Source organism: Cyanistes caeruleus, chromosome 5, assembly GCF_971803275.1.
Source record: "Cyanistes caeruleus chromosome 5, bCyaCae1.hap1.1, whole genome shotgun sequence".
Taxonomy (NCBI): Eukaryota; Metazoa; Chordata; class Aves; order Passeriformes; family Paridae; genus Cyanistes; species Cyanistes caeruleus.
In genome coordinates, this window is record NC_141705.1 from 79,419,327 (window position 1) to 79,433,914 (window position 14,588).

At 41.9% G+C, this 14,588-nt stretch overlaps 1 protein-coding gene across 16 annotated transcripts in view; it reads right to left on the reverse strand.

The window, feature by feature from the left end:
• The window catches only part of METTL14 (methyltransferase 14, N6-adenosine-methyltransferase non-catalytic subunit), a 70,088-nt gene that overhangs the window by 16,119 nt on the left and 39,381 nt on the right, over nucleotides 1-14,588 (reverse strand). For 12 of the 16 annotated variants that reach the window (XM_086888163.1, XM_086888165.1, XM_086888162.1 and 9 more), the window contains 3 exons: nucleotides 3,348-4,255; nucleotides 3,159-3,247; nucleotides 2,356-2,443 (listed from right to left, as the gene is read on the reverse strand). In XM_086888163.1, coding sequence (XP_086744289.1) covers nucleotides 2,356-2,443; nucleotides 3,159-3,247; nucleotides 3,348-3,413 — 243 coding nt within the window. In that variant the 5' untranslated portion in view covers nucleotides 3,414-4,255. Of the gene's footprint in view, nucleotides 1-2,355; nucleotides 2,444-3,158; nucleotides 3,248-3,347; nucleotides 4,256-4,362; nucleotides 4,613-14,588 lie in introns of all 16 variants that reach the window. The other 4 variants (XM_086888157.1, XM_086888161.1, XM_086888152.1 and 1 more) reach the window with 1 other exon arrangement.

Sequence of the window (14,588 nt, forward strand, 5' to 3'; positions counted from 1 at the left end):
TTCTAATCCCATTATAAATCACTTCCAAACACAGGGAGCTCAACCAACCCTGGGACAACTGTAACAATTCCACAAGGAAAGAGTATTTTAGGAGTTCTCCAAAACCACAACTCAACTTTCTGACTTCAAAATATCCATTATTCATTTTTCCTATAGTGCATCTCTTCCCTATCATCCACCCCCCAAGGCTGGAATGGCAGAGCCAGGCTCCAAGACTGGAGTCAGTGCTGCCCTTTGTTCTCACATCAGCCTGAGCCTCATCAAGTACCACCACTATAAATTCACACTTAATCTACAAAAAATAAAAATAGAGAAACAAATAATAATAAAAAATCACCAAAACACATTGCTTTTTTTTTTTTTTTTTTCATCAGATGTGCCTACATGGCTGAGAAAAGTAAAATACTTCACCTTTTATCTCAAAAACTGCTTTCACTCAGGTTTGAGGGTACATTCATTTCCACCAAATCTGAAGCCAGGGTACAGAAATTTTACATCATTTCAGAAGACTTACCTGATCCAGTCACATAGAACCAAACACTGCAAGTCAGGGACATAGACACAAGTCCCTTCACATCAGAAATACCTCTGATTTCCCCAACAAAAACAGCAAACTTGGACAGCTTGTCCACAAAACTGCAAGTTAAGTCATTATTGCTTCTGTCTAAGTTGCATTAAACACAATACAGTAGGGCTTGACACCTTAAGGATCCAGATTTTTGTACAAGTTCATATTACAGGACTAAATTTAAGCAGGCTCAGAGAGCTCAGGAAAAAGTTACATAAATGCAGATGGAATTTTACTGTTCTCATCTCCTTGCCAATAAGGAATTAGCAATGCCTGCAGGAAACAGCTGATGACTCCACTATAGATGTTCTGCTTTGGGGTTTCAAGTTTCTTGAGTCTGCTGATCTGCTCGACTGAACTTTTTCTGAGCTAGTGTTATTAAAATATTCCTCCATTTCAACAATACAGAAAAAGTCTGGCCACTTGCAAGTGGTTACAGCCCACCTCAGCGTAAGTCTTCTCCACAATGATTAAGAAAATCTCAATGGTGGGATTCATGAACTTTGCCAACCCAAGTGACTTATCCATATATACTTCAGAGGTATTTAAAATTTAGTTCTTCAACCATGTACTTGGTGAAGAAGTAAAATTAATTAATATTAATTGATCACTAATGCAAGAATAAAAACCCTGCTTCACAAACACCCTTCTACCTCATGGTGACAATTTCTTCACTGAACAGGATGTACAGACTAACACTTAGCAGGTTAAAAATAATGTCTGTCCCTTTACAGAGAGACTTTCAAAATAAATCACCAAAACCCATCCTATCATACATATATTTTTTAGTCTAGTAAGATAAAAGATGGGCGTTATTCCAGAAAGATTTACAAACCTGAACACAAATGTAACATGACAAAGGTTTTGTATTTAAGAAATGACTATTTCAGGCATCCAGGAGAATAGCAGACACTGCACTATTTCATAAATACACTGACATGGATTCGATTTGACCACAGAAACAAGGTTATTAGGACGTGGAAAAAAGGGAGGAGGACATACAGTGCAACCAGATCCCAAAGCAAATCATAAAGACAGCTGTATCATAATCATGCCTTTGTTTCATCTCTTTCCATCTCTCATCTTGGCCCAAACATTACGTTAGGAGAAAGATGTCAAATAGCTTTGGGATGAGCATTTGAAAAGTGAAGGGCATGACAGTTTGACACTTCAATGACCATGCAGGCATTTTGGTTTTTTTTTTCAACCTAACTCTTCCTGGACATTTTGGACACTTAAAAGTACACCCTGAACCAAGCCTCTTACTTCCAGTTCCCTTAGAATCCCTTGTTTCTTCCCAGTCATCCAGAACTGCAGTCCTTGGCACTGCACAGATGGATCAGAAGACACCCTCAGCCTCCCTTGTCTCATTCCATGGCTAACTGCTGGCTTTCCTTCCGACATAAAGAAATTCTGGTCAAGATTCTTTCTGTCTGTACCGAAGCACACACATTTTACCACCTCTTCCCACAGCCAGCCATGGCTCAGTGCTCTTCCCTGTGGGCACTCACACCTAGGCCTGCCTCCTCCTAGGGGCAGCACTAACTAAGCCTCCACACATTGAGTTTGGTGAGTGTACCTATGCCTATGTCACACCTGAGCTGAACCCTGTAGCACCTGTGTCCTCTTACACTTCTGCAGTGGAAGGCATAAAGGGAGATGCCACTGTGGAACACACACATTTAATGATCTATACAAATCACATTTACTTGAATATGCACAAACATTTTCTAAGCACCTAAGGGACTCAATACCAGAGTTATTTAATTGTTTCCTCTTTTCCTTACCTTATATTCTTCAATCTCTTCCTCATCAGCTTCTCCCTCATCTGGATATTTACGTTTTGCATTTGGTGCAGAGGTATCATAGGCAGCCCTAAGAAGAGTGAAAAATCCTCATAAAAAAGTTTTGATCTCCAAAGAAAAGAGTTAGGAATCTTGATAATTTGCCTTGACTGCACGTTAAAAATATGAAACTATTTCAAATCATCATACATGAAAAGCTGTTTCCCTCTCAGTATATTTGAGTTCACCACAACTTATTTAGAACAGAACTCTTGAAGAGAGTCATTCCCTTGCCTTTCTCATTTTTCTGCTCAGAAAAGTAAAGCTTACTTTAACCAATGCACTGCAGCTACAGAATGAAGCTCATTCCTCTCCATTTTTCTGCTGTAAAAGGTACAGCTTGTTTTACCCCAAAGCAGTTTCTCTACAAAATTAAGCCTGTTCACACACACAAGTGAGAACTGATAAGCAGTAGCTGCTCTGCCCTAGACATATCCGTAGTTTCACGAGAACTTTCTTTTTGCTTAGCAAAAGCACGAAAGGCTCTGGGAGCCAAGCAGACGGCCCATTCTAAAACGCGGGTCTCGGTTTTCCTACAGGGTAGCTTTTTAACACCAGAAACAAAAGTCAGGCCCTATTTCCAAGCTGCTCCTAGAAAGAAATAACTAGACCCTACTCGCTTAGTCGCGACTCTGAGTTGACTAATGATGCAATTTTCCTTCACCGAGCGCAATCCCACCGCATTTCCCGGGCCCGTACTGCCATGGAGCCCCAGCCGTGCTCAGCCACCGCCCTCCCATACCGACCTGCAGGTCTCCCTGGTTTCCGCGATCTCCCGCTGCTCATCCTTGCTGTTGAGCACGGCGCCGATGCTGTCGGCGTTCTCGGCCCCCAGCTGCAGACCGGGAAACACAAAGTCACCCCGCGGCCACCTCGGCCCCGAACCCCCGCGGGCCGCCCCGGGTCCCGCCTGGCCCCGCTGCTCCCGGCCGTACCTGCTGCGCCAGGAGCTGGCGGCGGAGCTTCTGCCGCTCTCGGATCTCCTGCAGCCGGCTGTTCATGGCCGGCACCGCCACCGCCACCGGCACCGCCACCGGCCCCGCTCCTGCCGCCGCTTCCCGCCCGCGCGTCACTTCCGCGCGCGCAATTCCCGCCGGGAAACGCCGGGCCGTGCCCGCTGGGGGGGTGTGTGTGTGTGTGTGTGTGTGTTTGTGTGTGTGTTTGTGTGCCAGCAGTGTGTGTGTGTGTGTGTGTGTGTGTGTGTGTGTGTGTGTGTGTGGGGGTGTGGGTGTGTGTGTTTGTGTGCCCGCTGTCTGTGTGTGTGTGTGCCAGCAGTGTGTGTCTGTGTGTTTGTGTGTGTGTGTGTGTGTGCCAGCAGTGTGTGTGTGTGTGTGTGTTTGTGTGCCCGCTGTGTGTGTGTGCCCGCTGTGTGTGTGTGCCCGCTGTGTGTGTGTGCCCGCTGTGTGTGTGTGTGTGTCTGTGTGTGTGTTTGTGTGTCTGTGCCAGCAGTGTGTCTGTGTGTGTGTGCCCACTGTGTGTGTGTGCCCGCTGTGTTTGTGTGTGTGTGTCTGTGTGCCCGCAGTGCCCGGCTCCCCGCAGGCGCTGTACCGAGCGCCCTGAGGTGACGCCCGCCTCGGGCCCTGTCACAGCCGGGACCGCTTGAGCAGCCGGGCGGTTTTCCTAAAGTACATCCCTTACGTCCAGTTCCAATGTCCTGTGTGGTTATTCGCAGGTTAACCTTGGCGCTCTGCTTTCATCTCATCCTTTAGAAACTTCCACTGGGAGGGAGAAGAATCTTTGAAGCTCTTTTCTTCTGATTTTCGGTGTCTTCACCGCTTCCTCCTGTCTCTCCTCTGTGCTGTCTGTCTGGGAATGTATCTAATCCATATTTCACGCTGACTTTCTGCGTGAGAATGATTCAGAATGAAGATTGGAAACAAAAGCCTGTAATAAACGTCAGTCCCTATGTCTCACAAAAAGAAACTTAACAAAAGAATAAAGAAACATTACAAATTATCCCGCAGCTGTAATTCACGCTGATGTTTGCTCTCCTGACACGGACCAGTTCTTGCCGTAATTGCCGGAGCAGGCCAGAGCCGAGAGGTGATGCTCGGCTCCCTGCTACACACGGCGTGCTGCTCCTCTCCTGGCTGCTGAGTGCCAGATTATGGCTTCAGTGATACAAAATGTTATTCTCCTTTTTCTCAATGTGGTGTATGTTGTGTACATGGCAGTGACATTCTGCAGGTCACACTGAGAACTGAGGAAGATGCACGAAGAGAAGGAAATGAAAGAAGTGCAAATAAATACAAAAAGAAACCAATTCCAGCCACTCACATTTCTCAGTGACACAATATCCTAGAGATACGATGGAACTTTTGAAATGTTAAAACTCTACAACACCAAAAGTTGCATCTTCTATCTCCTTAGGGAATACATTACTAGTTACACTGCCCTATCTATGGAAATGTTATGGAAAAGAAATGCTCAGTAGATGTCTCATGCTACTGTACAGTGCTTTGATGTTGTTGGCTGTAATGAATACAGTACAAATCTCTGCACAGTAACAAAATCACTTCCTCCTGGATGTGATCTGATGAGGTCTGTGGGAGCCTGCACTCCATTTTTAGAACTGGTTGCTAAGACGAGCTGATCTTTACAAACATTAATGGCTATGAAGATGTTCTGCTGTATGCATGCACTCTCTCAAAACAAAAAAGTTGAATTTTCGGAGACTGCTCCATGCCTTTCTTCTCCCCTGTGCATGCTGTGGTTTCAGCTCTGTGAGCCTTACATCCAGCCTGTGTTTCTGTTAAGGGAAGTACCAGACCAAATTCTCGCTGCTCTAATGGTGACTAAGGACTTGGTGGAACTGCCATTGACTCTGATCCATTTTCCAGACTTTTTCCTTCATATTTATGAAGTCAATCGTTTCCTCATCCTTTTTTTATTTAGCTGATTATCCTTGAGTACATTACCTTTCAATTCTCTTTACTGACACACATTCAATCTTTTGAATTATTTCTATTGTTGGGATAATTTTGAATTCAAATCCTGTCCTCCAGCCTACTTGTATCTACTTCCAGCATCAGGGGCTTGTGCAATAAGCAGATATTCTCTGCCACTTTGTTTAAGCATTTATGGCATTATAAAGTGTTTATAAAACACTAACAAATCATTTTATTCACATTCATTCACACCCATTTGGGAATTGTCTTACACTGATATATTCAAATCTATACTACTTAAATATATATATTCAAGTCTAGACTACTCCACTGAGCAAAACACTCTTATTTTGTGTCAGTAGAAATTATTGTAAAAGTTACACAGAATTAGACCCAAGCTGCTTAACTTAGCACCGTTCTTTCATTTTAACTGTTCTTCACATCTCAATATGTAAACTACATTTGTGCCCTATTAGATGCTAAATAAATTCAAAAACTAGAAGCACCAAATGGACCAAACAGACAAATCGAGAAAGCTTATCTCTTAACTCAGAAGAGCTTATTAGAAAAACAGAAAAGACAAGAATATTTTATAACAGAAAAATGTATGTTAGTGTGGACTAACATCACACCCTTATTCCATGTCCCTTTTCCCCATGCTTTCAATGAAGTACCTAGATCTACCTCTTTAGAAATGTCTTTATGAATTGTTACCTCAATTTTGGAGCCTATTTTGAACAAGTGTCAGTATCCCAGCACCCAGTGACCGTGCCTGCGCTGGTTTTTCTACCCCTGCCTTAGGCTGTGTCCCCGCCAGAAGGTAAATCTGATTTAATGAGCCAACTGCTAAAGCACCGCACCCAAAAATCCCTACAAACTCACTGCAGCAGCTGCAATTTTGTTTAAAAACCTATGGCAAGTAACTGAGTAGCAGCAGAGTGTCTATAAGGCCAGTGCTGCCTGTCCATCCAGCCAAAACAGAGCCTTCATAAACACCATGCCAGAGGCTGTGGATAATTTGCCCGGCATGTGCTGTGATTTCACACTTCATCTAGATCAAATTGCACTGCCACTTGATCCAGCCTTGGACATGTCCTTTGTGATGGACACAGAGCCTTGATGGTGGAGCTGCTGCCCCTGCACCAACTGCCCGTACCTGGATGTCACCAGTGATGGGAATTTTCAAAGAGATTCTCCAACTCCTTTGCTTTTGAATGGCATCATATTTCATTCTACTTTGTCAGCAAGATTAAGTGACTTGCACACAGCAGTTTAAAAAAATCATAAAATATTTCTAATTCCCTTACATGGAAGAAACTTACTTAGTTTCTTAAATGGCCTGAACTAAACATTTTTTTTGGCTTCCTCACAAGCAGTATCCAACATTGCTGGAAGAAAACCAGCAGGATTGGAGCACAATTAGAGAAGCTTTTTGAACAGAACTTTGTTTTGCTGAAAAATGTGGACAGGTCAAGAGCGGGTTTTAAGACCTTGCACTGGATTTGTTTAACTGCTGGGAATAAAAATAATTTCTACTTTAAAAAATTCCTCTGATCAGTATATTTTGTTCTAGAAATGTCACAAACTACCAACATTATAATCTATATTCTTAATTCAAGAAATCCTATTTACAGCTATTCAGACTTGACATTAGGAAGCATTTCTTTATGAGAGGGTGGTGAAACACTGAGCAGGCTCCTTGGAGAGGGGATCAATGTCCCAGGCAGTCTGTCAGTGTTCTAGAGGTGTTTGGACAATGCCCTTAACGACAGCCTTTAACTTTTGGTCAGCCCTGAGGTACTCAGGCAATTGGACCACATAACAGTCTGGTCTAGTTTATTCTATTCTAGAAATTCATTGTATTAATTTGAATTGCGAAGGATAAGATTTGGCCTTTTTAAATTTCTTCATTCAAGTCCCACTTCATTTGGAGATCAAGCAATACTGGTTTCTCATCACATTCAGAGAACGCTTTTCCACAAAAATATCTGTGTATATGCCTTAAAATACAGCATGTAAAGAGAGGGTGGAGTGCAGCTTTGTTTCCTTGCATCTTGCCTTGTATTGACTCCTTTACACTTAGACACTGCCCCCTTAGTGAGGCAGGAGCAAATCTCTAGTAATTATACAATTCAATGGTATTATTTGTTCTACCACTGAGCTGAATGTGATCCCCTCAAGGGCAGTACAGGTCTAATGGCATGACACCTCTTGGCTTTACTGTTACAGACCAAAGCATCAGTGTGAATTGGCAATGCTTTGAATAAAGAGCCAGATTTCTGTGTTGAAGTGTGTTGGTGTCACACACATCTCAGTGTTCACTGACTTACAGACTTCACTCTACAAGCACAAGATCAGGAAATGTTATGTACTGCTTTCCTGCTTCCCCAGTGCTTTTCATACAACACATTAAAATTATAGTGCCAGTTTTATCTTACAGACATAATCTGTGTCCCATCGTGCTTGCAAAACAAGCACATTTATTTTTATGTTTACATGTGGTACTTGAGCACATTCTCTGTCTCAGAGCTGCTTGGTTTGTGCTGACTGGCAGTAAGGGAGACTGAATGACACTGTACAGAATGTGACAGGATATGGCAACTTTGTACCCTGAAAACCTCCTGTGTCTCTGTATTCCAGAAAACTCATCCTTATGTATTACCTGACATACTCAGTGCTTTAGTTTTCAGTATTATTTAGTTTTTCCTGGCTACCTCCATAGCTAAGTAAGTGGGATATTTGCCATCAGCATGTTATTTGTACAAAGCATTTTAAAATACAGCCCTGAATTTATTGTTTATCTTCTTGTTACTCTAGAATATGGCTTGTATTTAAACCTTAGAGAAAGGAGTTTTTCTGTTTTTCACTTTTCCTGGATCCTAGGAAATTCAGAGAGAAATTCAGGAAGAAAAACCCACACATACAGGGAAAGAAAAAAAAAAGTGGACACACGGACTACACATCATTGGAATAATTTCCCCAGGGAAGTGTCCCAATATTGGACACTTTTAAGGGTGCTGGACCATCCTGTCTAGGCTGTGCTTTTGCCAAGAAAATTTGAATCAGATGGTCCTTGAGGTCCTTTCCAACGTGGTGTTCTGTGATCTTATGATTCAAATTGCAAGTCCACCTCCTACAGCTCCCAGCACAAGTTACTTATTTGATTTCTAAGGGCTAAATTAAAGTGCTGCTGAAGCTAATGGCAACACTCTGAGATGAGACCTGGTTCCAAAACGGAGTAATAATCATAATAAGCAAGGAGAGGTTTGAAATTATACAGCTGATAAAGTTAAAAGTACTTCTACTTCAGACAACTGGGCATTTGGTCTGGTAGGATTTAAAGACTTGCCATTAGGAGGTATTGTGTAAAATAATAATATTTAAAAGTCTAAAGTAAAAAAAAAAAAAGTCGGGTGTAGTTTAATACAACACTTATTCAAAAAATAAATTGCGTGCTAAGCAGATCAATATGAAACCAGAAGTCACTATCTATGTTTTGTATAGCTGTACCTATAGAAAAAAATATGTTGCTCTTCATAATCCAATGGGCCTAATTTTAATTTTTCCTTTTACTTGGCATATCATGATGTCAGCCAAGAGGGCTGTGTATGAGAACAGTAAGTTAGAACATGTAATTCCACAGAGCCATTAGATTATCAAGGAAACAGCAATGGGGAAATCACAATGTTAGGACAAGAGAGATCTGAAGAGATCAGAAATGAAAATGAATAAGGGAGGATTTAGCCAACAATGATGATTATAAGCAAGCACTTTGTTTTGCCAGTAGTTCCAGCAGTGGAACTTTCCTGCTTTGCCCCCTTGTCACCCTTCCCACCCACATTCAGTGACGATGAACACAATCTAAGTGCCAGAGTCTGCCACAGGTCTGCACAATGCCAGTGCTGTTCTAACTACAGGAGACATAATTCAATAGTGCAAAGGTAACTCTGATCCCAGCTGGTACAGAAACTCCTCAAAACTGTACACAGGGTCCCCACCTTTTTTATTTTAAAGCAAATGCGTCTGCATTGTGAAATTTTAACCACATTGGTGGCAGGAGGCACAAATACCAAGTACATCTTTGTGCATCACTTTATAACAATCAAGGTGAAATGGTTGCTCCAGCTCTCATATATTTGTGAAAGCAGGCTAGGAACTACTGGGATCTCTATTTTTTTAAATGGTACAAATATGGGCAGCTAAGGCATGTATCCATAATGCACAATATCGTCTCACTAATATAAGAAGATTCACTGGTTCAATGAAATTATTAACCTATACAGCCAAGAGACCATGGATTATAAACACTCATCAATCTACTCCCCTCCTTAACAGTTACACTTCTCAATTAATTGAAATTGCAAGTAAAACAAAAGATAATTTAAAATTAGTCCTCTTGCTTTCAATACAAACCAATAAATCCCAGTCTCTGTGACTCAAGTATAAACGGCTTTTTTTAGCTTTCCCTTCAGTACGTATGAGAATATGTGTTCCTTCAAAAAAATAATAATATTCTTATCCAAAACTATTACTAATGATAAGAGAAGGAAGCTGTCGTGGTTTTAAACCAATAACTAAGAAAATTACTTATTTCTTGCTGTGAGATATGGATTAGAACAAGAGCAAAACAGGCATAAAACTTAAAAGGAAAAAAAAAAGAAAGTTTGTTGACAAACTACAATAATAAGAACACCAGAATAAACTTCCAGAAAAAACCTTTTCATCCCTTATCTACCCACTATTCCCTTGTTCACATGACAACAGAGACAAAAAACTTAGAACTTTGATGGTTAAAACAGTCCCAATTCTTGCTACAGTCTTTTCACCAGTCTTTATAGAGAAACAGAAGTTTCTTCCTGTTAATTTATGGAGTTTCTCACAAGAAAACTATTTTTGTTATAGTTTTCTATTGCCCTAATGTTAGCTGCCCAGAGCTCCTATTATTAGAGTTCACTCCTCCCATTTTCACATCACTCTGAAGTGTGTATGGGCCATGAGTCTAGAGATAGCATTTTTAAGGATAAGTTATTCAAAGGCAAAAAGTCTTCTTCATCTGTTTCTGTGAGCTTCACCAGAAAACAGTTTTCTCATTGCCTCTCAAGGCTTCAAATCTCCCAGCACTTCACTATACCATAATTACTCTACTTTTTACTCAAATTTACACTTTGAACACTTTATTCCTCTCTAGATCCTGTATCATGAATTAAAGGAGTTCTTTTCAGGACTTCATTGTCCATCTCCATAGTTTTAACAGAAAGATATTTCAGCTTAATTAAAGCATCTTCTTAATTCTCTACCTTTCCTGAAGCTTCTTTTCTTTCCTGTCACTGGTAGTTCATGAAGTCTCTTTTCATGTTGATCACTCTCTCTCTCTCTCTCTGGATAAAAATATCAATCCGCAAGTCTCATCTGGGTAATGAAAGAGTTAAAATCTTGCCCAGGCTTTTGTAGATGGTTCGGAGATCTCTGCCGAAGAGGAGCTGGAGCCGTCTGTGATGGAAAGTTCTTCATGGCTGCTCTGGAGCGTGTAGTCTCTGCTCCAGCCCGCTGCAAGTCCAGGACTTCTCTCTTTCTTCACTGGGCAGTTTCTAGTGAATGTAGTTACAGCAAAACCTGCAGCCGAGCCAGAGATCGGCTCGGCCCGGCCCGGGCCCGGGGAAAACCTTCCCCAGGCCCCCCCATCTCCCGGCCGGGAGACGGGGCAGGCCCGGCCCCATCCCCGCCCGGCCGCATGGCCTGGGCAGGGACGGGAGGCCTGGAGCTCTGCCACCCTTCAAGTCAAGAAACAAAGAGAACCCAGAGAGCTCTGCTTTTACACTTTAAGGAAGGGTTCACAAGTTGATCCCACTTTTCAATGGCCTAAACTGCTGTCAGTTCCCAGCAATGACCGATAATTGGTCAGGAGAAAAGACTCCAAGCACTTCCCAGCAACTCCAACTCCCTTAAAGGTAAAGTAACTCCATGACAGAAGCCTTTGCAATATCTTCCTCAGAAAACAAATATATTTAAAATAGGAAGGAGTAAATTTGGGTAATGCTGACCAAGGATCATAGCATATATGTAGCTCAGCACTAAAGTAATTCCTGCAAAAAATGTCTTTACAGATTGTGTGTGTGTTGCTGTTGGAGGTAAATGTAGCAAAGAGCAGAAATGCCTCATTCCAGTGCTGCTAATGAGGAGGTGGAACCTGGGTTAGGTGGAAAACAAAAACACAAACCAGCCCTGCCTGCCTCCCTTTCTGTGGTTTGAAATTTTCACTGCACTTACACTTCTCTACAATGAAATGCAGAATCCTCAAACAGATATTATTAAGAAATGTTTTCAGAAATTTATCTCTGAGCAAAGAGAAGACAAATGCTACCATTGCAGACATAAATCATTGGAGGCAGCTACCTGGATTGTTTGTGAGAGAAGAACTTATTTAAACAAGTGCATTTATAAAGCATTGTTTACCCCAGGGAACCTTCCACACATGAATGTCACAGGCAATTGAAGAAGGTCATATATCTCAGCTCTGTGAACCAGTTGTCCTCAGTGACAGGGGATGTTTTGTATAAATAAGGCTTAATACTGCTCTGTGGCAGGCTTACCTAATGTTGACTCATTTGCAAGGACCACCTTGTATATGAAGAAGAGTCCGAAATGTATGTTTTATGATGAAGAAAACACTAATTTTTTATTTTTTCAGATTCTGTGTCACTTAGAGGACTGTCTCACCAAATCCCACATAGACTCAGAGTAGTCAGGTTTGGAACTAAAGTTCCATTTCTCAACAAAACTCCATTAAGTTTGTTTGTTAACAAATGTGATTTTCTATACCATTTCTTCAAAATATCCTCCTTGGCATATTCTTGCCTCTTTAAATATACTTATTTATAGGCTGGCTACACAGCCTCCCCTTTCACCCAGTTAACAGACTGCAACATACGGGATGCTGCCTTTACTTCCCATTGCAGCATCAGGAGATAAAGCAGCACCTCTGCTGTGTTTGCACAGGCAGGCTGGGGCTGTCCTGCTCTCACACTCCAGTCTCACTCCCCACTCTGCCACATGGCACCGCACACTTGGGATCTGCTGAACGCTCCTGCTGTGAGAGGAGCATAAGGAGTGCTTGGAGGTTGTTCAGGGAAGCAATACCAAAGCAGGCTCAAACCCCAGGGCATGAACACGCAAGTTCCTGGGTGTTGCTGAAATAGTAGCGACACCATGGACACATCCTGTCTCCAGCGCTCCAAAGTGTTACACCAGGAACTTCTGTAACTCACTTTACATATCCAACAGAAACCGGTGCCCAGTTTTAAACCTTGCAGTTTTGACTGCAGTTACTTCCAGTGTTGAGCACATCTACAGCTCTGTACTGATCTCCTCCAGGAAATCAAGTTTCTTACTGCCTTGTTCCAGGAAAACAGGTTCCTTATTCCCTTCTAATACAAACTCGGCTCCTTGTACAAGCAAGTACTTAACACTTTAAAAAAGCTTTTCCTGTGATCTCATTACTGTGCACACTGTGTTGTGTGTTAATGGAAACCTCATCAATTACCGGCTGTTCAGCTACATCCTATGCAATGGAGGGTCACCCTATGGAGCTTATATGGAATTATGGACAAAAGCCCTATTCTCTTCCACATAAGCACAAACCCAAATTAATTTTGAGTCAGACTTGGCAGCATTTCAAATTTCTGCTGCCCATGTAGTTAAAAAGAATGACACTAATGAATAAAATTATTTTATAAGAGCGCTGACTTACATCCTAAACATGTTGACTCATTTCTGCACCCATGCCATGGCTCATTTCGCACATGGAAGTGTCCTTTGTGTGAAGCCTTGCTTCCTCTCTTAGTCCTGAACTTCAGCCTCGTGTTTGAACTAACCCAGTGCCCACTAGGTCATGTGTACGAGTTTTTCCATTTACTCCAGCACTTGATCTATTTGCCCTGGCACAGTTGATTGTATGAAAAATAAAGAGAAGTACAAAATTATTATGAATGGTTATAATGAAAATAATTTCCTTGTTGTGCCTGGCTGTTTGACTACATTTTCTCTGCTTGTTACTTCTTTCCTGGGGGAATTTCTCACATAGCTCATTGCCTGAAGTCAGCCCTTGCTCTGAGCTCTGCTTGGCACTAACCTGGCCAGGAGGGAATACAGGAGAGAATGCCTTGGACAGGGTTATCAGGGGCAGCGAGACAGGACTGAGTCAGGCCTTTACTTGTCACCAGTATTTTAACTGAATTCCACCAACAGCTGGAAGTGCTCAGCTTTTCTAAAAGCTCTGCTGACAGCACACTGCATGAGTGACTCGAAAATAAAGGTAAGCAGCTTTACTGAACACAGGAAGAGGCTAATCAGTGAATTTTCCTATTGATTCACATGGCAGCAGAATTAGACTGATTCTCCAGCTGAATTTTAAGTGCTGGGTACTAAATGTTTTGAAATGCAGGACCTCTATTTTTGCATGGTTAACCCACACGTCAGATATTTTCACCTATTCACATGAACCACTCACTGAAAATTAGCCCTCTAATAACCTGTATCCTCACACAATGCAAAATCAGAGCCAGCCACAGGGAAGAACTATCAAGTGCTTTTAGAAAGCTATTAGGATGAAGGAAGCTCTTGAGTAAGTTTCCTTCAAAGCCTCGCTTCTTATGAATAACCCACACCAGTCTGTTTTATGTGAATATTTCCAGTATTTCCATTTCTTGGTTAACCTAAGGAATCTAGGCATGGAAATGGAGGGGAGCACGGGGTGTTGCAGTAGTCAGATCCATTGATAATTACAAATTATTCTTTGTTTTATCAACAGTTTGGTGTTGGGACTATCAAATACCAGTAGAGAAGGAAGCAGCCAAGCCTGTGAAATTCTACAGAAACTAAAACCTATTCTGGCAGATGATTTCCAGCTGCTGTCATGGAAGTTGCCAGTGCACAGCACAGATTTCCCAGCTTTGGTCATGAGTGTTGGTCAGTGGGACTGCTGTCAAGGCAAGCTAAATACTGAGACTAAGTATTGGAACCGTTTTGCAAAATGGGCAATGAGCTTCACCTGGAGCCAGCTCACCCGCTGGGATGTCATCTTAATGGATTATTTTCCCTATCAATCCCAAAACACCAAAACAAGACTTTGCTTTCCTATAAAAATACAGGCCCTGTTAAACACAGATTACTGACTTTAAATCCCCCAGTGCTGCAGGAGTTTAACTAGCACAGTTTCCAAAGATTTATGATTTTTCAGCATTTTTTGCCTTTTTTTCCTGAAAAGCAGGATGCTGTAATTTCAGAATCCAA